At 37.1% G+C, this 26696-nt stretch overlaps 2 protein-coding genes across 2 annotated transcripts in view; both read right to left on the reverse strand.

Annotated features, from left to right (window-relative positions):
• dse (dermatan sulfate epimerase) overlaps nt 1–13092 on the reverse strand; it is a 23982-nt gene extending 10890 nt beyond the window's left edge. The window contains 3 exon segments of the mRNA XM_048206170.1: nt 4716–4989; nt 9764–10231; nt 12906–13092. Of these exon segments, the coding sequence (XP_048062127.1) occupies nt 4716–4989; nt 9764–10185 (696 nt within the window). The 5' untranslated portion in view covers nt 10186–10231; nt 12906–13092.
• A 1715-nt stretch (nt 13093–14807) lies between these two features.
• The window catches only part of nt5dc1 (5'-nucleotidase domain containing 1), an 82111-nt gene continuing 70222 nt past the window's right edge, over nt 14808–26696 (reverse strand). The window contains exons 10-12 of the mRNA XM_048206172.1: nt 23299–23478; nt 20486–20648; nt 14808–16932 (exon numbers count right to left, since the gene is read on the reverse strand). Of these exons, the coding sequence (XP_048062129.1) occupies nt 16820–16932; nt 20486–20648; nt 23299–23478 (456 nt within the window). The 3' untranslated portion in view covers nt 14808–16819. The remainder of the gene's footprint in view (nt 16933–20485; nt 20649–23298; nt 23479–26696) is intronic.

Genomic DNA, 26696 nt, shown 5'->3' on the forward strand with positions numbered 1-26696 from the left:
ATGTACTTTAAAACTTTTAATTTGACATTATTACAAAGTGCACTTTTTAAAAGTTTCCTTTAGTGTGTTAAGAAACAGTCATGAAAGTGTACTCTCTTTTAGTACATTTAATTGGCCTTTTATTTCATTAATACTATACTATTTGAAAATACAGTTTTTTAAAAAAAAATATACTTTTAAGATTTTAATTTCACAAGTGTACAAACAATTGAAGCACGCTACTTTTTCACAAAGGTCGCTTCCATCTCCTTCATATTACCCATTTAATGAAAACTCAAGCTCAAGTCATCTCATTCTCAAAAGTAATCTCAAAGGTGTCTTCTTAAAAGCTTTAATGGTCTCAGTAGATCAGGTGAAGGTTGGAAGCTCGTTCGTGAAAGAGCGTTCTGGAAAGAGACTTTATACCTTGTTGTGATGGAACCACCAGACAGTGGTAGAAAACAGATGCTTAGGAGTGTGGTGAGGCAGGAGAGTGCTGTTCTAGTGGTAGTCTTTATGGCCAAAATCATAGCCTCGTATTTTATATGAATAGCTACAGATGAAATGAAGGAAGACCAAAAGAGTGTGATGTGGGCCGTTTTTGCTTGACTGAAGATCTGACTGAAGATTTTGATGTTCAAAAGTGTGAAATTGCATAACCAGACAGTCATCAAAAAGAGCCAAGTGAAGTTTAAATGGCAAATAATAATAATACTAAAAACCCTCCACCAAATTCATGACTGTTTTGACTGGCAGAGTGTAGAACTGATAGGCTGGTTGGGATCACAGTACTCTGTATACTAGGGCTGTCAAATGATTAATCACGATTAATCGCATACAAAATAAAAGTTTGAGTTTGTATAATATATGTGTGAGTAATGTGTGTAATTAATATGTATATATAAATACACACAAATTAATGTATATATTTAAGAGAAATATGTTATTTATGAACAAAAAATTTATTTATATATATAATATAAATTATATAAAAATATAAATAAATACATATACTTGTAAATATTTCTCAAATATATACATGGATGTGTTTGTATTTATATATACATAATTACACACAGTACACCCACATATATTAGGCAAACTCAAACTTTTATTTTGTATGTGATTAATCGTTTGACAGCCCCACTGTATACACAGTTTAGTTCAAAGGGATAGTTCACTCTAAAATAAATTCTGTCATCCTTTACTCACTGTCATGTCATTCCAAACTGATAAGACCTCCATTCACCTTTGAAACACAAATGAAGATATTTTTTAATATTCTCTAATAATTTTTGTCTATCCATGAAAAGCCCATGCAAATTTTTTTTTCTTTGATGCATAAAAGGTACAAAAAGACATTTGTAAAAGTAATCCATACTTTTTACCGATGTCTATTTGTACTTTCTGATGCGTCAAATTTTTAGTTGCATGGACTTTCAATGGACAATTCAAAGGAAGTCTAATAGATTTGGAACAACATGAGGGTGAATGCTTAAAGAATTTTAATTTTTGGCTGAACTAACCCTTTAAGATGGTGTTCCTTCATCCATGCTGATCTCCACAAACCCACATCATTTACTCTGTATCAATGATGTTATTTTATACAGAATCTTCTGCTATGAAATTGAGCAGCTTGGGCTGGGAATGCTGGGAAGTGCGGGGCAAAAAGAACCTCCAGATATTTGGACAGATATGAGAGAAGCTGTTTCAAAAAGGCAAAAGAACGGCAGGACATACTTTCAGGGCCAAAAACTACAGATTATGTTATGAATAGCTGCAGGGGAGGAATAAAGACAGAGAGAAACACAAAAGAGCAAGAGAGTGAGGGGAAAATATCTGTTCTGAAATACTGGAGTCATGTGGTGAACTGCTTCACTGGAGAAATAATTACGAAGGCTTAAGTTCAGCTCTGCAGAATGACCCTGAGCAGCCTTAAATTCCAGGCAGGAATGCTGAGTGAGGAGGCAGACCCTTCCTTCTTCGAAATGTGTGTGTGTGTGGCAGAAAACTGAACTTTCTCCAAAAACCATATGTCAGTATACTTGGGAGTAACAAAGTCCACAGATTCAGAGAACAGTTCTGAAGGTTCAATAAAAGGTCTATCAACATCATCTGAGGTATGTTGTCAATTATTACAGAACATATTTTTGACTTGCCTTGTTTTATAAATCAAACAGGCTTACTATAATGCAACTATGGGGCAAGACATTCATATTTTTGTTAAATTTAAAATTTGTTATTTGAGCATTTTAGTTTTTGTGAACTTCTGGTTATGTGTTATGTCATTCACCCCTGAATTCCTGTGGGTGCGGAGTCTACTCCATATGTACTTTACAGATATTTCTGTTTCGCTTTCCAAGGATCCTTGTGTGTGACATGAAAATTGCAAGTTTTACAACAATGTCATGAGTTTATAATTTTGTTATAACTGTGCACAGAAAAAGTTGGTTAGTGATTCTATCACAGTCTCAGTTACCCTTTATATACACACTGATCAGGCATAACATTATGACCACCTTCCTAATATTGTGTTGGTCCCCCTTTTGCTGCCAAAACAGCCCTGACCCATCGAGACATGGACTCCACTAGACCCCTGAAGGTGCTCTTTGGTATCTGGCACCAAGATGCTAGTAGCAGATCATTTAAGTCATGTAAGTTGCGAGGTGGGGCCTCCATGGATTGGACTTGTTTGTTCAGCACATCCCAAGATGCTTGATTGGTTTGAGATTTGGGGAATTTGGAGGCCAAGTCAACACCTCAAACTTGTTGTTGTGCTCCTCAAACCATTCCTGAACCATTTTTGCTTTTTGGCAGGGCACATTATCCTGCTGAAAGAGGCCACAGCCACCAGGGAATACCGTTTCCATGAAAGGGTGTACATGGTCTGCAACAATTCTTAGGTAGGTGGTATGTGTCAAAGAAACATCCATATGGATGACAGGACCCAAGGTTTCCCAGCACAACACTGCCCAAAGCATCACACTGCCTCTGCCGGCTTGCCTTCTTCCCATAGTGCATCCTGGTGCCATATGTTCCCCAGGTAAGAGTCGCACACACCCAGTCATCCATGTGATGTAAAAGAAAACGTGATTCATCAGACCAGGCCACCTTCTTCCATTGCTTCGTGGTCCAGTTCTGATGCTCATGTGCCCACTGTTGGCGCTTTCAGCGGTGGACAGGGGTCAGCATGGGCACCCTGACTGGTCTGCGGCTATGCAGCCCCATACGCAACAAACTGCGATGCACTGTGTATTCTGACACCTTTCTATCAGAACCAGAATTAACTTCTTAAGCAATTTGAACTACAGTAGCTCATCTGTTGGGCCAGCCTTCACTCCCCACATGCATCAGTGAGTCTTGGCTGCCCATGACCCTGACGCCGGTTCAACACTGTTCCTTCCTTGGACTGGGAACACCCCAAAAGAGCTGCAGTTTTGGAGATGCTCTGACCTAGTCGTCTAGAAATCACAATTTGGCCCTTGTCAAACTCGCTCAAATCCTTATGCTTGCCCATTTTTCCTGCTTCTAACACATCAAAAGTTAACTTGCTGCCTAATATATCCCACCCACTAACAGGTGCCCTGATGAAGAGATAATCAGTGTCATTCACTTCACCTGTCAGTGGTCATAATGTTATGCTTGATCGGTGTATATATATATATATATATATATATATATATATATATATATATATATATATACATACATACATTATATATATATATATATATAAGTATCTATCTATATACACACACTTTGGAATCTTTAATTAAAATGCCATAACTTGTTTATGATGTATGCAATCCCACACTGCTTACTTTTCACAATCCAATCCACAACCAATGGATAAAATCAAGTCCTGTCCTGTTTTTTTTTCGTTCAATCACCGATTCATTCAGAAACATGTTACAATACTGTAGTAAAGTTGAACGCGACTTCCATTTCACACTTACTTCAATATTTTATTCCAAGTTCATTACTTTAAACACCAATGGCTGTATCCGAAAGCTTAGGCAGCTGACTTGCACCAGCATAACGGTTTCAATGATCTACAACAAACGAGAGGAAGCTTCGGTGAATATTTAATTACTACAATACAAATTTCTTGCACGAAATGACATAAAAAGTGGAAAACGCTGGTCAAAAAACATACATTTAAACAAACTGACCACCAACTGCAACTTTCAAACGCCATCTTTGTTTTTTAGCTCAACTGTTACGGAATGGAATGCAAACATTGTGGGATATCAAAGCCAGCAAACGATACATCTACTGTATGCTGCTTTCAAAAATCGATCAGATAAATGTATCTCAGGAGACAGGAAGTGAAGCTAACATTAGATTTGGACATGCCCTGATTTCTTCCTACATCGGAATGCATCCGCTGAAGGCAGCATTTTGAAGCTTTTAGACACAGCCCATGTCACAGATGCTGTCCATAGAGCCAGAGAAAATATAAACGAGATAGAACAGACCATTCACAGAAAAATTAATAGAAGAAATCATAACGCTCAGTTTTAGCAGTTGTAGGAACGGAAGTCCTATCTTTCAGTTAAAAAAGCCAATCACGTTTACTTTAGAGCTTTGCATGTGTAATAACTGAACCAGCCTAAAAAAATAGTTTACAACATGACTTGAGCAAAATTTGTTACTAGTTTGTTGGATTTGCAATTTCATAGAATATGACACATAAACCCATGCAAATGAATTCACACTGTCTGGACATACACCACTAAAGAAATGTTAGACTCACCTTGGTTCATGACCACAAGACTGCCAGTCAAAAGAGCAACACAATTGGTGGGTTGGTGGTTGTGGAGGTACTGAAATCCCCAGCCACGGTGGTACGATTTCTCATACATGTAGCGTGAAGCGTTCCCAATCACCTGCAGGAAACGTTCCTGCTGAACTTTACTAAGGTACTCATATAGGAAGTCATATGCTGTAGCGAAGCCAACCAGAGAGTGAGCTATTGGAACCTCATCCCACGGTGCATCTTTCACCATCCTGAAACAAAACAGCTGTCTTTAAAACTTTGAAACACATATTCTTACACAACATCTCCTAGCAACCAGAGAAACAGTATTTGCTTAGCTAGAAAAATGTTTCTGTTTCTTAGAGAGCTTAAAAGAACAGCAATTGTAGAGAGGAAAACTGCTCAATTATGCTAACTAAACAGAGATTTATATTGACAGTAGGAATATTAACATTCATAGAAACTACCAATTTTTTTGTTATGTGAACTGACCAAAAAAGATTATTTAAACTTTTGCCAGAATCTCTGTCATTTCTGGCTGTATAGAAACTCTCTGCCTGACTGTTAAATGAATTTAGAATCTAAGTTTCTGTCAAATAAAGTGGACAAAATAAAATATGAATTAAATTACAAAACAGACAAATAATTTAATAAAAATAGAACAAATTGTAAGATGATTAAGTATTTAAATGTATTAATATATGAAATATATTTTGCATTTTACCAAACATGACAACAGACATGAAATTCGGCTTAGAATGCAAATACTGTAATACCTTTGATACCATTGCAATATTTCGGATGCAATCTTTCGACCACATCTCGCCCATTCATATTTCACTAAACTGGTTACCAGTTAAATTTAGAATTAGTTTTAAAATTTTAACTTTTGTTTACAAATCCTTGCACAATCAAGCCCCACCATATCTCTCCGAGGCAATCTCTACTTATAAACCAAATAGGTCTCTAAGATCTAGTAATCTTGGTCTCCTCACTGTTCCTAGATCTAGGTTCCATTGCAGAGGTGATCGAGCCTTCGCTGTTGCTGGTCCTAGTCTATGGAACAATTACCATTACTCTGCCTGTATTTAAATGCCGGCTTAAAAATCATCTCATGTCAATAGCTTTTATCTAGCTTTGTTAATTGTATTTTTATGTTGTGTTTCAACGTTTTGTTGTCTTTTATTCATTTTATTCTACCTGTATTGTACAGCACTTTGGATCAACTAGCAGTTGTGTGAAAGTGCTTTATAAAGAAAGAAAGAAAGAAAGAAAGAAAGCAATAACTTTTAATAGGCACTAATGATTTTAAAAAGAGCTGATTTAGATTAATAAACATTAGATAAACAATGTCCACACTACAGTACCATCCATTTAGGAGCATTTAGGACACAAGTGAATTTTATTTGGAATTCGTTACAGACTTGCATGGCCTGCAAGTTTCACGTGTTTACAGTAATGCAATTTGAGAACTATTAAGTTGCTTTGGAAAGAAAGTGTCTGCTTGTAGCAAAAATGTAACAGATTTTCACTTTGACAGCTATGAAAGAGCAGTCGATGCTGTAGATCTGAATCAGCGCTACAGCTGCTGTATACCTACAAATCTGGAGTGTGCGTAATAATAACGACAACGTTATGAGTTCCAGAAGTTGGAGGTTTGTGTTAGGCTGGTCCTGGTTGGCCACTACATGCTGGCGGCAGTGTAAATGAGAGTGCAGAACCGCAGCAGTTAACCCCAACCAACCATCCACAGCAACTTAAACAGAAACATCAGCACTCACTCTGAGAACACACTGGAGTAGGTGAGGAAAAACTTGCACTTTGAATATCTGGACTCACAAACACATACTATGTGCACACATATGAATAAACCCAAATTTCTACTCAAATATGAAAGCAACAGAGAACTTAAATTTCTGGGTTGTGCAAATGACTCTGGTTCCCTGAATGAAGGAACATGACTCTGCTTTAGTAGCCACTATGGGAGCTCTGCTCAAGAGTGAATCATTCCACAGAATCATCCTACATTATAGACATAAAGGCTGTTATGTTTATGAACAAATCGGACGAATGAATGATTCAATGACTCACTCATTTCTGTGACTCAAGATAGTCACATGCCCAAGGACTGGAGTTAACTTATAATTAAGAATGTCATAAATATTCACAAGTGTGAAGACTTTATATTAGCTAAATTATTTAAGACAGCTGGAGATGTATCCTAACCTAGTTAGAGCCTTTATGCAATTCTTGTTATGCAAGGTGGCTACACAATTTCCAAATAAGAATGAATGTGGTGGAATTAAATGAAGACAGTGGAATCTGGGTCAGTATGATTCATAGTTCAGCAAAAAAGTTAAATATATAAGTTTTTTTTTTATTTTTTAATTATTGAATACACTGAAACTAGATATTGTGGGGATAGAAATAATTAAGCTTTTGATAAATTTGAATGGGCTACATGTCTAAGCTTTCAGAGAATTATTACAAGGGCTTCAACAACTAAAAAATAAGTTTACTCTTGATGGAAAGTTTCTCTTAGCTTCTTTACATAAAGCTCTGAAGCCCTGCATTTTAATTTGACTTTTAGCATCAAACTTTAGAACTGTCCTATTTAGTTATTTTTCCCCCGCATATAAGTCCAGGTCAAAATCTGCAGTTATTTTTTGGCCAACATATAGGAACAGACTGATCTTAATAAAGCAGTGACACAAAGCAAGCGATATCAGAGGCAATGCAAGAGCATAAGATGCATCAAATACAAGTTTAGACGCATCAGAGACAGGTCTAACTGTCACTCACTGCATTAGAGGCTTTTGTGGTAGTAGCGTCAGAGGCAGGTTTGGCTGTGTCAACATTTTGGAGATATTGCACAGGAAGGAATGTGGTTAAAAAGAAGCAAGTATTATCAAAATGATCAAGATGAAAGATACAGTGACAGGAACACACAGTGAAAACCTGTGTGCAAACGTTTTCACGCAGCAATCTTGATTCATCAAGAAATTCACATAAGCTTTTTTCTACATGTAAACTCAAACCACATGTTTTGGAAAAGAGAATCCTTATGACCTTAGAAACATGGAATGTGTTAAACTGACATGTAATAATAATAATAATAATAAAGGTTTATGCTTATATAATATAAGAAATTGTGGCCCTAAGTGACTCTACAATATGTCATACCTATTGCAGAGCGATAAACATGATTTGTGCTACAGCTGGATGTGGGATAGTTTCTGAACAAAAAAGCATATAACCAAGTGTAAGCCAATATAAAAGGTGTTTATTGTGTTTCATCTGGTTTTAAGAATAGCATAATTGGCGTTACTTGAAGATCTTGCCACACATGCTTTTTAGGAAAGAGTGCATCTTTATAGAGCATAAGGTAAAATGCGAGAATGCAATGCAATTTGCAAGCATTTGCCAAATGTATAAATCTAAAATGTAAGGATGCATTTGTAGAAAGTGACAAATGGCTATATAGAAGAGGTTTGGTGTGTATTTTATTAATTCAAAATCACAGACATACACTCTCTCATTTAGAACAATCAGGATTCATCAACATTAAATGAAGATAATAACAACTTTGTGTATATGCACCCGTTTTTTATCTGGTTTTCTAAGAACATAAACGTCTGGAACCTTTTGTCTTAAGTTCTAAGAAATTCAATATGCTTTTTATGTTTATGTATATTAATAACAATAATAATGATAATTATTAAGATCCAGTAAAATCAAAATTGATGTTTTGTGGCTTTTAAAAAATGCTGTTCCAACTTAAAAAAGTAAGTCTTATCTGACAACTTAACTAGGCAGTTGTGGCCTAATGGTCAGAGAGTCAGACTGGTAACCCAAAGGTTGCGGTTTGATTGTCAATACCAGCAGGAAATGACTGAGGTGTCCTTGAGCAAGGCACCAAACCCCCAATTGCTCCCCTGGCACCACAGCAAAAATGGCTACCCACTGCTCCGGGTGTGTGTGTGTCCACGGTTTGCGATGTGTTTGTGTTCACTACTCCATTCAAGTTAGAGCACACATTAAATGTAGTGAACACTACTAAATGCAGAAGACAAATTACCATGCTTGGATTCACAACTTTTCTTTCTTTCTTTCTTAACTGACAACATGAATATTTGAGTTTTTCAGGTTAAATCTAGGGGAATTTTAATGCTAAATTTTAAGTTGTGATAGCTAATAGCAACAATATTTTTTTACAGTGTAAGATTCAGAAACATCCAGCAAAGTGAAGTGTGTGTGAACCCGCGTATTCTGGGTTGTGTTGCCAATGCCGATGAAGGGACAAGGCTCACAGAACTGTTAATAAATACCTCACAAAACCCATCAGTTGTTGCTTAGGATCATATTACTGCTCAGCCTTTACTAATAAGGTCTAATGAATGTTTTAGCTAAATTACAAGATTAATTTATATCAAAGCACATTGCAGGTGTCTCTGGTCATACTCGCATCGCTCCAAATGGGATTTGAACCAGCATTAAATGACATGGAAAGTGAGAATGCTATAACGAGAATGATAAGAGGTTTATCTGCATAGCTACTAGCTGGCCTCTGTTACACTAACCCCTCAATTCTCACACCCATCCGTGTCACGACTCACAGCATTAATGTAACCGGTCCTACTTGAAAACTCTGAACAGGATTCAAGCCTACTTGCTTTAAAGCAATCTATTGTATAAAGTGTTACATAAATAAACTTGATGTGTCTTGACTTGACTGAAGTGCCAGACTGAAGTGCCAAACTGTAGAGCTGATGCAAACATTGTTATAATCAATGCTTTTCTTAACTGCATGTTTATTTTGTTATTGAGAGGAAAGCATGCAGAACATATTTACATATTCATCTAAATGCCACTCCCAGCCCTGTGGGTGACATTGGGATGTTTGCTAACAGTATTCTGCTGCTCAGCATTTTCAAACTTCGTTTTAACCCTAAGTGAAAAACTTCGCCAATATATCGGGGCCTTAAGAAGCACCAAACACACAAGCTCAGACACACATTATTTTACCAATTGGGCTGCACAGCCATGCGCTCCATGTATTCCTTGGCTACATCCAGTGCACCGGCACGGTGTGGGTACAGCAGGCAGAACATAGAAAGCAGGCCTAAGTTGTTCCCATAGACTTCGTTCCAGCGGGCACTAAACTCAGCAGGATTCCAAGGGGGCAGATAATCCTCTGGTCGCTCCAGTATGGCTTCCCCAGCCTCCCGGATCTGTCGGGCCAAAGCCTTGTGCGTCCCCACTGCTGCCCGCTGCAGCTCCTCAACCTCTGCCTGGCCGAAGTACAGCATGGGGTGAGTTCCCTCGTAGTTCCCTCCAAGGAACGGAATGCCTCCACTGGGGTCCACTTCAGCCAGTGCTGGGGATGCCAGAATCCACAGTGCACTTATAAAGAACACTGTTGGTGCACCACGGGTGTAAGTTCTCATTCTGGCATCAAAGAGTGAGAGACCACATCCCTTTGCTCCCTCTCAGCTGAGGAGACAGAAAGAGAGAGACGTTATTTTCCCTGCGTTACACTACAGGGTCTGAATGCCTGCAGTAATTAGACCCAGCTGTAGGGCTGATCTCTCTGGGTTTGTGCACTTTTTTTGAAACAGAGACTAAAGTTCACTATACTGTTTTTTTCAACAAGCTCAAGGAAACCCCTCATACCTGAAAGCTCCCTACATTCAGCACTCAAAAACACAATTAGTCAAAACTTTAAAGGTCAACATGTCTGTATGATAATTGAGTAGTGTTTGAGTAGAGTCTGAGCAAATGTAAACCACTGCTGTTCCTTAACCGCTTTGCAGAACACTCCTCTACAACCTGCCATGCATTGGTCAGACAAAACTCATGCCATCAAATTTAATCAATGATGTTGATTTGGTTGAAATGCTCAAATGAAGGGCTCCAGGATTGGCTGGTTATCATGGTACAAGTATGGTCCAAGCCCTGCTATATATATATGATACCTCATTAGTGGCTGGATCGCGATATGCCAGTTATCCACAATATTGGAACAGTCAAAGCCGGTAAATGAACACTCGAAGGTGAGTTGACTTTGTGTAGACACAGTATGATTATCTATATCTGCAAAAAACTTTAGCAGATAATTTTGCTATACTAACCCAATACAATAAGACGAAGGTGTTAGCTAACATGACATTAAAAAGTTACCATACCAAAGTTAAATCTCAGTGGCTTCACAACCAGAGGCTGTGCAATGTTGTGGCATCATTGATTCTTACTGTGAGTGATGACACATTGATCGTTCCAAGATGGCGGGCGCGCTAATAAGTAAACTGGACTACAGAGGTTGTCTGGGACATTAAACACCATCACACAAAACAGGTAAACTTATCACACTAGTTTACTTTTCACAGCTGTTTATTCTTGTGCTCTTGCAAACCATTCTAACTAAAATGTTTCAACTTGTAGATTTTAAATAAAGACTAAAAGATTTGTCGGAAGGTTAGTGGTGGTGATGTTGAAGTCATGCAACTGTGGTCTAGTTCATTATAGCCTAACTTTAGCTTTTACTTCTGGTGATTGTATTTCAGCTTCAGAATGAATAAATGTTGTGTTCATGTGTGAAGATTATTTTGTTGAACACAATGTGTAGGATTCATAAACTTTTGCTGGCCACAGAGCTTATTTTCTGCAATAATCCAAAAGCCAATGGAAAAATCCTATTGGCCTTTTGTCAAGGGAACTTAGGACTGTGCACATTCTAATGTTTAACATGATGCCATTTTCTTGTGGTTCCAGATTAATTAGTCTTGCATGCTTTTTATAATGTAAATTATGGGCAGAAGAAGAAGAAGAAGAAGAAGAAGAAGAAGAAAACCAGACGGGGTCATTCGTTAGCCTAGCAATTGCCAATAGCCTAGCAGATGTATGGGAATGCAAACTAATAGCTTTCTCCAGGAATCACAGATCTCCTTGGCTTGGACAAACAAAACCACAGTGTTTACACTTTTGAGGAAGTCAACCTACGAATGGCTTACATATAGCTGGCTTGGCATACCAGCTGAGAAAGGGGAAAGTAAATTAACGTTCGTGAAACTGAGTGATAAGCAGGACCTTCACCCAACAGCCATTTAGTCCCAGAGAATACTTACTATTTATTTGCTTTGATTAGCTGCTTTAAAGCCTGTTGTGTCTGAGAACACTGAGAACTCACTAATATTTAGCGAACCACAACTGCATCTTTTCAACAGCCGGAATGTTGAGCTCTCTGCTCCTCCTCCAGACTGACTAACACGCCGTTGGTCAAATGGAAAATTAGCTGGTCCTGTTTTATGGGGTGTCTAGACATGTGTCCAGCGCAGCCTGGTATCTATTACCCTTGTCTTAAAACACAGACACACCAGACAAAATCACCCTTCACTCAAAATATTATCCTGCCATCCTGTTGCTCAATATATCAGTGATCTAATCACAACTTCTGTGGTATCAAGAATGCATCATTTCCTTTCAGTTAGCACTATGCTCATGGATTTCAGATAACTTCTTATGAAAGGTGAAACCACGCAGGGCAAGTCACAGCAGTGGTCCTTGACCCCTCAACCTCTGCATTCCTGCTAAACACATGGTCAAACAACTAATGCTTGCATAAGCTGTGTGTGAAAGATCTGAGCACACACACATTCAAAGATGTAGAGAACAGTCGTTTCAATCCAGTTCGACTCTTAAAGAGAAACATTGTACATTTTTAATGGTCTTCTAAATCTACAATATAGAAAACAAAAACAAAAGCTATCAGATATAGAGGTATCTAATTATGTTCTACAGATAATAGAAGGTTGTTTTGTATATTGTGAATTATAACCTCCAGTCATTTTTTTTTTTTCATAAAAAAAAAGAATATTTCCAATGACTGCAAGTCACTGACTGATCGCACAATAATCCTAAACTGAAGCTTTATGAAAACATTAAGGCGCTTAAAAACTAAACTAAGATTTAAATAAAGCACATTTAACAAATGTACATATAGTATATTAGTCTACTAATAACAAGCAAAACAAATATATTTAACTTTTTCTGACTTCGCGTGTGGGTTCACTGGTGGATTCTCAGAATCAGGATTCCAAACCGCTCTTTAAAGTAAAACACATCAAAACTTCTATCAAATCGTAATGAAAGTCATTATGAGTTCCGTTACCTCTCAGATCCACTTGCGTTTTCTTAAACTTCCCAAAAAACGCCGAAGTCTTGGGTCTCATGCCTGATGGAAAGCATCCGTTGGCCTCAAACTGTTTGTCCTCAATAGATGCGCAGAACCGCAATCAGCTGCGCAGTAAGAAAGTCACCAAACTAACGTCACATCTGCTGGAGGAGGTGCGGTTTGGAGGAGAGGGAGGGGAAATGTATTCATTTCCCCCCGTGGTTCTTTTCTCACTCTTTTCAGTAACACTTTCACTGCAGACTGTATAATGCACTATGGGAGAGCGGGGTTGGTTGGCACATTTTTCACTTATATTATAAAGCTATATGTGAAAATAGTCTAACCAGTATCAACTGAAAGGTTATGATCTCAACTAATCAACAGATAGCCTAGGCCTATATTTAATGTTCTCGAATGATTCCTATTTCCTTTAAAATTCTCATTTGACACTTGTGCCAACCAGCCCCCAGATGCTATAGTTACAAAGAATGAGGTGACAAATGTAAAAAACTTGAGAATTTAATTCAAAACAGAAAAAACATTCAACAGAATTTCAGCCCATTTTCTCCATAGATTGTATTTAATTGAACTAAACAACAGTTTGTACGTGTGTGTGTGCGTGGCACTGAAGACGAACTTCCCCAGGCCGGCTATTCCTATAACTCAATTACAAACCAGATCGTATCATTTATTTGAACTAAACAGCAGTTTGTAGGCTACGTGTGGGGTGTGTGTGTGTGCATGTGTAGTATTAGGAGTAACAGAAATAATGCAGTCTCAAAACAAAAAAAAGTTCTCACCCGTAAATCCTTCGTAGAACTGTGATAGATAGAGATACGCAAATGTAAGGATTTCAGTTTATAGAGATAGAAATCATCTATATTTTGGACAGGAAATTTACAAGTTTCTGATGAGCTATACTATGTGGCTAACATCATGTCAGTAAAGAGGTGTGGATGGGGTTGGTTGACACAGTCTTTCCTCTCTCCGTTGTTCTTAAATATTTTCTGACCATTTTGACTTCTAAAAGAAAATTATTTCATACATAAGTTAGTTCATTATATTATATTACATTATATTCATTGTTTTAACATGCGAGTACATAAATTAAGATTTTTTTAACCAAATGGCTATGTGCCAACCAACCCCCAAATCAGTGTTATCAACCAACCCCGATCCACACCTCTTTACTGACATGTTAGCCACATAGTATAGCAAACAAACAAAAAAATGTAAAAAATAATAACGACTTATATAGTGATGGCTGATTTCAAAACACTGCAGTAAGCTTCGGAGCATTATGAATCAGCATGTCAAATCAGCGGTTTCGGAACGCCAAAGTCATGTGATTTCAGCAGTTCGACACTCTGATTCATAATGCTCCGAAGCTTCCTGAAGCAGTGTTTTGAAATCGGCCATCACTATAGCCTATAAGTCGTTATTTATTTATTTTGGCGCACCAAAAATATTCTCGCCGCTTTATAATATTAATATTGAACCACTGTACTCACATGAACTGATTTAAATATGTTTTTAGTACATTAATGGATCTTGAGAGAGGAAATGTCTTTGCTGGCTATGCAGGCGTCACTGAGCCATCGTATTTCAACAAAAATATCTTAATTTGTGTTCCGAAGATGAACAAAGGCCTTACAGGTCTGGAACGGCATGAAGGGGAGTAGTAAATTACATTATTTTCATTTTTGGGTGAACTAACCCTTTAAACCCACAATCTTGTTGATTGTCAATTGATACCATCCACTATCCAGTTTATCTATCTCCTCCTAGAATAAAGCATTTAAAATGCTGTAGAACAAGATATTATAATTATGCAATGGCATTCAGAAGGGCAACATACAAAATCTCTTAAATATTGTAACATTTCTTTTTTTTATTTTATCTGCACATATGGACACTTTCCCTGCACCCAATAAACAGACACTACTCACAACATACAGCAGAAGTTTTTTTTTTTTTTTTTTTTTTTTTTTTTTTAATTTGAGAAAAGTAGGTCATGCTTATGATGAGGATTTCCACACTTCTTTACCCATGACAAAGCTGCCTAGTGTCATTCAATACTCAGTTTTGGGCATCTCTGTTAAACTTTGACATGCAGTGCGTTTTAAAACTGTACCATTTTTATGTAAAATCCATTACAGCTGACCACTGTAGAAACCTCATCAGAGCACTGAATATATATATATATATATATATATATATATATATATATATATATATATATATATATATATATATATATAAACAAGCAAACCATCAACATCACTTACATTGCATTAAACAAATCATTATTGAAGCTCAGGGCCAGCACACACATGAAACAAATACCAGGTTTTAGGTGAGAGATTTGCCCGGACACATAAAATCACTAAATGGGCGGATAAAGCTTGGCACCATTCAACGTTGGTCCTGTGCATGACAGAAATTGACTGTTTACACTGACTATCACCCAACAGCACAATATTTTTTATACAATGTTACGATAACATTACATACACAGAAAAAATATTCACCCCTCTTCATTCAGTAACAATGAAGACCTGAAACAAAGGCAATTACAAGGAATAGTTCACCACTATCTTTACTCACCTTGTTCCAAACTTGTATGACTTTCTTTCTTCCTTGGAACAAAATAATTAGATATTCCTGAAAATCTACATAGAACTTGCTTGCTATATTTCAAGTCTTCTGATAGCTTAGTGTAAAGAACAGACCAAAATGCAAGTCAGTATTCATTGGTTAACTTTCCCTTCAGTGATCTGTTACTTCGAGAACTGCTGTAACTGGAGTCTGTGAGTTTAACAAATCCGTTACTGGATTCACTGGATCAACTAGTTCTTTGAAAATAACCACCTCAAAAAACAACCAAACAAACAAAAAAATCACTGAACTGGTTCTTGAGTTTATCTCACTAAACCAGTGAACTAAATGCAATGGTTCTATAGTTAATAACTCAGTGAAGGGAAAAATGATCAGTGAATAACAACTGAAATGTTCTTCTTGAGGCATTTGAAGCCCATGAGACATATGGACTAGATTTACTGTGCTTTTTTATATTGAGCTTTAAATATGTGGTCACTATGAACTGTCTTTGTATGGAAAGAGCTGTGTGAAGATTCTTCAGCAATGCCTTTGTGTTCCAACAACATCACAATGGTTTGGAACAACATGATGGTGATTAAATAATAAACTTTTTGTTTAGTTTGGGGTGAACTATTCCTTTAATACTCTTCTGGGGTTTGGAACTTTGACATTCATTTTCTCGACTGTCACATAAACTTTTGCAGAATACAGTAAACTGGCCCAGATCTGAACCAATTACAGAACTTGCAGTTCACAACACTCTCAAAACATCAACCAATCACAAAAGAACTCATGGCTGTTTCTTGATTACATTAATATTCAATATAATTTGTGCTTGCTTTCCTGCAGAAAGCATATACATCAGCTGCAGGAACAAATCCTCTGAGGTAACATTCCCTTCAATAATAAAATGGAACGGAACAGAAACAAACAAAAAAAAAAAAACACACACAGCTCATGGCCATGGGAAAGCTTTGTTTTTTTGTTTTTTTTTGTTTTTTTTTCTGTACACCATTAAAATAAGTTTAATGGTAATGAATGCACAAAGCTGGATGAGACACAATACATTGTGACCTCCTCCTACATCCAACGATCAATGTACGGATATTCAGCATCAAAACCGACACAACTTCACACTGTGTAGACTGATTCAGGAAGGGGTGAGAAGACACACAGACACACAGTGCTCTGGGTGTTATATTCACACAGCTTTATCACTGACTGGATGAATGGATGGTCTAACTCTGTGGTGAAGATTGAGAACGTAACGGTGGAACAATCTCCTGGTCTATGCTGACAGGTGTGACGGTTCAGGACAAGTTCTCTTCCCATTTCAGCAGTGAGTCTGGAGGTCTGGGGTAATAGCCCGTCGTGACGGGCTTATCTGAAGAGAATCTCTGGAACTTAAAGTCTAGAGAAAGATCTGAAAGAGAGATGGAACAGTTTTTATGACAGTGGAAACAGCGGTATACAGATAAGTAAATTATGTGAAAAATACTGTGTTTTTTTACACGCGAAACATGAACACATGTTATATTGCACACTATAAACACAATCAAAGCTTCAAAAAACCACGAAAAATGGGACCTTTAAAGAGGGGACACCTTTTTTCAGAAAGTCGCACATCATTTATATGTACATATTACAATTAAATATTTTCCTTGAATAAATCTTAAGCACATATTTCTGAAAGATAAAAGAATTACTATTCAATAATATTAACAGTTATTATTAATTATATTTCTACTTTGATGTGTGCTCTTATCTGACATTAAATGGGAATTTTTTCAGTTGGTACAGTATCCTCAACCATCTGTAATAGGGCAGTTGTTATCACTTTGACTTTTAATATTTTAAAGCTAAATTCTTTGAAATTGGCTTAATTATATACAATCAGAAGATAATCTGATAATCCGATCAGTCAAAATTTAACAATGCATGTAATAATTTAATATATACCTTCAGTCAAAGTGATTTACAAATAAGGACCATCACAAGAAATTAACTGTATAAGCGTCAAATATCAAACAAGCAGAGCAAACAATATTTGCAGTATGCAAATCTGAGTAATGTCAGTAAACTAGAGCAAAAGCTAAAATGCAGAAGTGAAAACTGAAGAGAACAAGAAAATAGTTTTTAGGAAGTGTGGGGTTACGGACAATTAAAGTGCCGCTATTATGCTATTTTAAAGGTTCCTTGTTTTGGAGTCTCCTACAATGGGTTTACATGCATCCAAGGTCATAAAACTTCTCATAATATGCATTACCACTTTTCTCACAAAAGGATCGGACCGGACTCAAATGGCACCCTAAACACTCCTGGTCTTCCTATGAGTCCAATATTCATGACATAGCGGCGTTTTGACTGTCGGGTAGAAGTCTGCTGCTGAGCTCGCTTCAGAGCAGGCTTGGCAAAAGTGCTCATCGAGGGAGCATATCGACCGCAAAACACCCTTCTGAAACCTAAAATGACAAATGGGACACCCTATGCCTATGGTCTAGTGGATTTCACGATCACATGCATACAGCAGCCATTGTAAGTTCACAATACCATAAATATGATGTGTGCCATTGAAATGTGCCATTTAGGACAGGGCCAATCCAGTCTCTCTAAACCCCTACTTTTCGAGCACCAACTCTGCTCTGACTGGTCAGATGTCCCAGTCTGTTGCGATTGGTCGACTGCTTACAGTGCGAAATGAAGCGGCCATTACCATATCTGAATTTCAGCTCTGGATCTTCCTCAGTACTTGATACACAGTGATATGAACAGGAACGATGGCGTCGGTTTTACCGTATCAATACAAGCGAGTTCTCATCCTTTGGAAGTGTGTGCAAAGTGAATTTGCTTTGGCAGTGCAGAAACCAGCATCTTCTAGACATGTCGACATGTTGATCTTTGAAACTTTGAAGACTTTTACATTTGCAAACAGCTATATGACACTATATGAATGGTAATATCTGAAAAAAACATAACAGGGGCACTTTAAAGATCGTTAAATATGTTAAAGATTCTTTCAATTCAGTGCAATTCTTTCATTTCTTAATGCAATTTTAATTTCTTGTGTTTTAATGCCTTCAACACCATAGTCTAGAAAAAAATCTTATATGGCAGCTAACCAGTGTCAGTGTCTGTCATTCATTGACTTTTAACCAACAACCTGAGACAAAATAGATTAGTCTGGATTCAAATTGCATCAAAACTTTAGAAAGCTGAAAAATCACTTTTATACTTAAAAATTTCTTTCAGATGTTTTTCATTTTAAATATTTTAATTGAAATTTAGAATGTTACAATTGTCTCCAATACAATTGTCCCTACTAACAGTAATGGACTGAGAAGTCCAAAAATAATTATTGTTCCTAATTGCCACACATCAAAATCGAGTGATGAATCTGTTCCAGTGTTATGTTGAAAGACATGACTGGAAACATCTCAAACCCACAATCCTATAATTTTGATGGTTAAAGGGTTTTTAAACAGTTTAGTGATGATTCAGCTTAAATGTAAAATTCAGATGAACTCTTGCAAAATGTAAGTTTCATGTCTTTTATTCATGTCACTTAAGAAGTGAACATCCACCAAGCCCAAGATACTCATTCTTCCATGCTTGCATGCTTTGGAATAAAAGAGAACATAAAACCCGTAGTAACTGTTCATTCAGTGACACGTTCAGTGTGAGCCAAAAATCGGAGACCATACTTAAAATCTGTGATCTTTTCATTTAAATCTTAAAAGGTTAGTTCACCCAAAAATGAAAATTCTGTCATTTATTACTTACCCTCATGGCGTTCCACACCAGTAAGACCTTCGTTCATCTTCGGATCACAAATTAAAGCTGGGGACACACTTAACGCCTAGCTGAAACATTCTAAGACTGAACTCAACACACTATATGATTTTAAATGCTGACTATAAACACCGACTGAACGCAACTGGCTCTGACTCGGCACGTTTGGGAATGATCAGTCGTTAGTATGAAATTACATTCATAATCGGCCTTATAATCGTTATGTGTGTCCCCGGCTTAAGATATTTTAGTTGAAATCCGATGGTTCAGTGAGGCCTCCATAGGGAGCAATGACATTTCCTCTCTCAAGATCCATAAAGGTACTAAAAACATATTTAAATCAGTTCATGTGAGTACATTGGTTCAATATTAATATTATAAAGCAACGAGAATATTTTTGGTGCGCCAAAAAAACAAAATAACGACTTATAGGCTATAGTGATGGCCGATTTCAAAACACTGCTTCAGGAAGCTTCGGAGCGTTATGAATCAGCGTGTCGAATCATGATTCAGATCGCGTGTCAAACTGCTGAAATCACATGACTTTGGCGCAAAATAATGACTTATTTAGTGATGGCCGATTTCAAAACACAAGCATCGGCGCATAATGAATCAGTGTATCGAATCATGATTCAAATCGTGTGTCAAACTGCCAACGGCTGAAATCACGTGACTTTGGCGCTCCAAACAGCAGTTTCGATACACTGATTCATTGTGCTCCGATGCTTCCTGAAGCATTGTTTTGAAATCGGCCATCACTTTGTAAGTTGTTATTTTTTTTTTTTTTTTTGCTGCACTAAAATATTCTCGTCACTTTATAATATTAATATTGAACCACTGTACTCACATGAACTGATTTAAATATGTTTTTAGTACCTTTATGGATCTTGAGAGAGGAAATGTCATTGCTCCCTATGGAGGCCTCACTGAGCCATCGGATTTCAACTAAAATATCTTAATTTGTGTTCCGAAGATGAACGAAGGTCTTACGGGTGTGGAACGGTATAAGGGTAAGTAATAAATGACAGAATTTTCATTTTTGGTTGTCACCTTGGTGTCATCATCGTACAGTCTACATGCATGTCGTACCCAAGTTTAATAGATCCATGTCGCACAGTGTGATTTGTAATGATCTTATAGGATTGCTAAAATCGTGCAGTTTATCCCAGGCTTTAAAAAACACATACCTGCTATAGCCTCAATGCTGGGTATAGCCATGGTGCTGTATGTGTGGATACTATGGCAACACCAAGTGAGTCTCTGTGTCTCCTCTCCTTCATTCTTTTGCACGTCCACAAAATATGAGCCCCACTGGTTTGATACATCTGAAGGAGATTTCATTCCCTGATCCTAAGAGAAAGATTATATAAAGTAGACACACAGAAAGAGAGTGAGCGAGAGAGAGAGAGAGAGAGAGAGAGAGAGAGAGCGCACACAAAGTCAATCAACCTTGACAAATCACCACCACCACCAATGAATTACAAGACATTGCATAATATTACACTATATTATAGTATATTACATTACATCCATATTTACGGCATAAGCCGCCTAACACGGGTTCGTTCATTCAATAGTATTTGTGCGGCAAAAGTAAAGTAGAGTGTGGTGAAATAAGAGGGGAGGGTCTCTACGAAATCCGAACGCAAGTGGTCACGGGATGCATTTGAAACGCATGATAATACCAGCTGTAAAAGGTAATACTGTACGTCTTGGCTGACCACTTGTGATCATCGAAAAAACATTTTAATACCAGGCTGGAAGCAGGGCTTCTCTCTCTCTTGCTCCATTTCCGGGATATTGCATATAATTTGCGGGCATCAGGGAGCCGCTATCAATACGCGGGAGACTCCTGGAACGTCCGGGAAAGGTGGGTATGTCTGCAAAAACGTGTGCCGATGTCATACATAAAGCTATATAATTCTCAATGCTAATACTGGAATACCATTCAATAGTGCATAATTGGGAAAGCAAAATACACACGCTTGTGGAATACTCCACTTTAAGTTGGTTAATTGTGGTATTCCTATTCTCAAACATTTAAAAAATAACCATTAATGAACTAGTTTGCTAATGTACTTTGCATCAAGATCACTCTGTTGCAATTTTATTTTATGAAAACTGCCGTTGACTGTACATTATCCCTTACTGTTAAGTTATTTTTTTGGCCTTTCTGGCTTTATTTAATAAGACAGTTTGAAGTGAGTAACGGGGTCAGGAAAAGACTACAAGTTGGGACTCTAACTCAGTCGCCAAATGACAGCGCTGCCCACAAAGGCTATGGCTCTGTCTACTAAACAACTTTTAAAAGTAGGTAGGAAATGCTGTACACAAGGTTTTTTTTTGTTTTTTTTGGACAAAATCCAATTGAGCTTTGATATTCTGGTGTAAATTCAGCCCAAATCAGGCAGATGCCAGATTGACAGATTACGTGACTTGTACTCGTCCTCAAAAACCAAACACAAAAATACACAAAGCAACAGAAAATATGCCAATCAGTGTTTTGTGATATAAATTGCTGACTTAAAATAAATAATAATGAAATTAAAAGTTGGATTTTAGGACATGCTTTTGTGTTTGGGTCACCATTTGATGTCCAATATAAAAGCAAACGATTTCATAATCTGAACTGAAGGACTTCAATAGAATGAAACTCTCTGATCTGGTAAAAGAGGAAGTGTTTGATCAGAAGTTCCCATAGTCTGACACACACACACACGCACGCGCGCGCACGCACGCACGCATAATACTGGCGTTTTGACTTTTCTGAAGAAAAGGGAAAAATGAATTCGCAAAATACAAAGGGATCCAAGTCTGAAATATAAATCAGTTAATTTCCCAACAAAATTAATCAAAGCTGATTAACCTCACATCAGCTCTACTTTTTGAACAGAGTTTTCCAAAATACCATACTACAATTAAGCATAGTGTTCCATAAACTGAAACATGATTAATTTCAAATTATTTGTTTTCTTCTCGAAAATCCATAATTCTACTAACACATCATTTCTTTTAATTTCACTTACAGACATCCTGAAACATAATGAAGTGTATTAGATTTCCAGTATTTCTAATTTTTTTTTTTTTAGAGGACAACTTAAGTGGAACAGTTTCCCTGCCTTTACAAAGAGTTACAATTATTAAAGAGAGTTTTCTGAGAAAATATAGAAAAAAATAATCTTATCTGAAAATGGAATCATACACCCTAAATGACACTGAGGGGGTTGAGTGATGTTACAGCTTTCTAAACAATTTCGCTTCCTCAGAAATTGATATTTCTGCTGTATAAACACATTTCTAGAAAGAACATCCACAGTCTTTCCTGAAATTCTCCACTTCCTCCTTCCTGCTAAATGCCTTTTTCCCCAGTGGTGTCTTTCGCAACAGAACAAGTGATTGTAAAAAAAAAAAAATGCATGCAGCTGTTTTTCAAATCTCTGATGAAACACTCAAGAATGCTATCTATCTATCTATCTATCTATCTATCTATCTATCTATCTATCTATCTATCTGATTGAAATTACAAGCAGAATTCAGTCACTGAGACAATGTTAATTTTCTTTCAGGATTCCAGCAAAACACAAACTTTATCTTTTAAAACTATGTATTTAAACTATGTATTTATAAATCTTTTTAGAACAATTATAAACCAACAGGATAAAACATCTGTGTGGGAAGAAGAAGAGGAGGAAGAAGAAAAAAAGAAAAGCCAATATTGCAGGAATTTTAAAATCACTATCGCCAAAGACATTATTCCAAAACATAAAAGATTTTAAGAATCAAAGATGTCCAATATGATTCTATGAATAAAATAAGATCCTACTAGATAAATTAATATTAAAACAACACAATTTTTTATTTTTTATTTTTTGATGGAGCTTTAAAGCAACACATTTGTGCCACATATAGACAATCATCATTCCAACTCTTTTCCCTCTGAAATGGAGTGTGGAAAAGATTCTGAGCTTGACTAAACAGAAACAGTCTTTCAGCCTCTTACCTCAAACTTGCCCTTTTTCTCTACAGGGCCTTCACCCGGGGTGGGGCTGTTACAGGGGGTTGCGTTAGCACGTGGAACACCCTCCCCCTCCATCTCCTCCACAATCATCACCGTCTCCCACTTTGCAAAGCTGCAGGCTGGGAACATGTCAGAGCGCATGCTGTCTCCGAAATACACCACCTGCATCAGATAAGACACACACGTGGACATAAATCAGTGCACATACACCCACGCACGCACACACTCTCAATACAGCGCAACATCTTTTAACAGAATAATTTCTAGAAACACTTAATAAATTATAAACATTACTACATTATTTAATGCTTAAAGGATTACTTCACTTCAGAATTAAAATTTGCTGATAATTTACTCACCCCATCCAAGATGTTTATGTCTTTCTTTCTTCAGTCAAGAAAGAAATTAAGGTTTTTGAGGTTTGAGGGGTTTGTCCAGTGTTTAGCGAAACGATCTGTCATTTTCTTAATTTGTGGTTAAAAAGTATATAAATTGTAAAAAAAATTTTTAGAAAATGACCGATCGTTTCGCTAGACAAGACCCTTATTTCTCAGCAGGGATTGTGTAGAGTCCTTTGAAGCTGCACTGAAACTGCAGTTTGGACCTTAAACCCATTGTTACGGTGGCCTAGTAGTGCATAACACAACGAAATTAAAGGTGCCCAAGAACGTTCCTTTCACAAGATGTAATATAAGTCTAAGGTGTCTCCTGAATGTGTCTGTGAAGTTTCAGCTCAAAATACCCCATAGATTTTTTTAAATTAATTTTTTTTAACTGCCTATTTTGGGGCATCATTAACAATGCACTGATTTACACTCGGCGGCCGCCCCCTTAAATCGCGTGCTCCCTGCCACACCAGCTGTCGACTATATTACAGCGCATTTACAAAGTTCACACAGCTAATATAACCCTCAAATGGATCTTTACAAGATGTTCGTCATGCATGCTGCATGCATGCTTCGAATTATGTGAGTAAAGTATTTATTTGGATGTTAAAGTTTTATTCTGAGTGAATTTGAGGCTGTCCTCCGTGGCTAACGGCTATTGTTACACTGTTGGAGAGATTTATAAAGAATGAAGTTGTGTTTATGCATTATACAGACTGCAAGTGTTTAAAAAATGAAAAGAGAAAAAAAATGAAAAAAGACGACGGCTCTTGTCTCCGTGAATACAGTAAGAAACGATGGTAACTTTAACCTCATTTAACAGTACATTAGCAACATGCTAACGAAACTTTTAGAAAGACAATTTACAAATATCAGTAAAAATATCATGCTATCATGGATTATGTCAGTTATTATTGCTCCATCTGCCATTTTTCGCTGTTGTTCTTGCTTACCTAGTCTGATGATTCGGCTGTGTGCAGCTCCAGACGTTAACTGGCTGCCCATGTCTAATGCCTTTTATAATGTTGGGAACATCATGTGCTGGCATTATGCAAATATTGGGGGCGTACACCCCGACTGTTACGTAACAGTCGGTGTTATGTTGAGATTCTCCTGTTCTTCGGAGGTCGTTTAAACAAATGAGATTTATATAAGGAGGAGGAAACAATGGGGTTTGAGACTCACTGTATGTCTTTTCCATGTACTGAACTCTTGTTATTTAACTATGCCAAGGTAAATTCAATTTTTGAATCAAGGGCACCTTTAAAAAAAGCAAACATAAGTTCACAACACAACGAAATCGAGCCACAACGCAACGGAATAAAGCCACAGCACAACGGAATAAAGCCACAACACAACGAAATAAAGCCACAACACAACGAAATAAAGCCACAGCACAACGGAATAAAGCCACAACACAACGGAATAAAGAAATAAAGCCACAACACAACGAAATAAAGCCACAAGCACAACGGAATAAAGCCACAAACACAACGGAAACAAGCCACAACACAATGAAATAAAGCCACAACACAACGGAATAAAGCCACAACCACGGAATAAAGCCACAACGGAATAAAGCAACAACACAACGAAATAAAGCCACAACACAACGGAATAAAGCCACAACACAATGAAATAAAGCAAAAACACAACGAAATAAAGCCACAACACAACGGAATAAAGCCACAACACAACGAAATAAAGCCACAACGCAACGAAATAAAGCCACAACACAATGGAATAAAGCCACAACGCAACGGAATAAAGCCACAACACAACGGAAACATGTCACAACACAACGAAATAAAGCCACAACACAACGGAAATGCTCCCGACCACTAGGGTGCTCTCAGAGCTCATTAATATTAGTATTCCTTGCCAATGTTCTATAAAGTCGACAGTGTTCTATGTTCTATAAAGTCGTTGTGTTGTGGCTTGATTTCAATGTGTTGTGGCTTTATTCTATTGTGTTGTGGCTCGATTTCGTTGTGTTGTGAACTCATGTTTGCTTTTTTAATTTCGTTGTGTTGTGCACTACTGGGCCACCGTACATTGTACCCCACTGAAGTCCACTATATGGAGAAAAATCCTGGAATGTTTTCCTCATTTCCTCTTAATTTCTTTTCGACTGAAGAAAGAAAGACAAACATCTTGGATGACATGGGGTTGAGTAAATTATCAGCAAATTTTAATTCTGAAGTGAACTAATCCTTTAAGAAATTGAAAAAAAAAAAAAAAAAAAAAACTGTCATAAATTTTTGATTATAGGTTTTCATAGATTGTCATATCGGCATGTACATTATCTGTTAAGCCAGCGGTTCCCAAACTTTTTAGCTTGGTGTACGCCCTGAAGGGATTACCATCCTTCTGCGTACCCCCTCTCTTTCACTTTGACTGCAGTCACACCTTTACCATTAAGGGACAATATTTGCCCCCTAAATTGATTTTCCAGTGCATATTTTCACCTTTATGAATAACTTTATAAAATAAATAATGTTATAAATAAAAAATGTTCAATAGAGAAATATGCAATCATGGTAAAACTAAGTAAAACTTTTAAATATTAAACTAAAACCGCCAGTAGGTGGCAGCAAGTCACTGTTTTTATGAGTGAGTCATCGAGTCATTCATTCAGTAACAAAGCATGTGGCTGTGAATGAATCATTGAATCATTGACTCTCACGATTCGTTCAAAGTCGCAGAATTGTTCGCGAAACAGACGTGTGTTGTAGTTCTGCTGTGGTTTTCGTTAGAACTATTATTTCATTGCAAAAGAGAGTAAATACTGACAGTACTGTTTAAAATGTACATTTTATTTTTTGACCTGTTGTATAATAATGTCACGTTTGCAGTGGATATTTGGGAAAAATTGCATTCTTGTTCGTTATCATCATTAAATACAAGAACTCACACAAGGTATGTTTTTGTATCAGAAAAAGTTTAAGTCTTGAATCGAAATTAATCCATTATCTGTGTCTATATTTGTTCTTC

This window comes from Megalobrama amblycephala, linkage group LG11 (assembly GCF_018812025.1).
Source record: "Megalobrama amblycephala isolate DHTTF-2021 linkage group LG11, ASM1881202v1, whole genome shotgun sequence".
Taxonomy (NCBI): Eukaryota; Metazoa; Chordata; class Actinopteri; order Cypriniformes; family Xenocyprididae; genus Megalobrama; species Megalobrama amblycephala.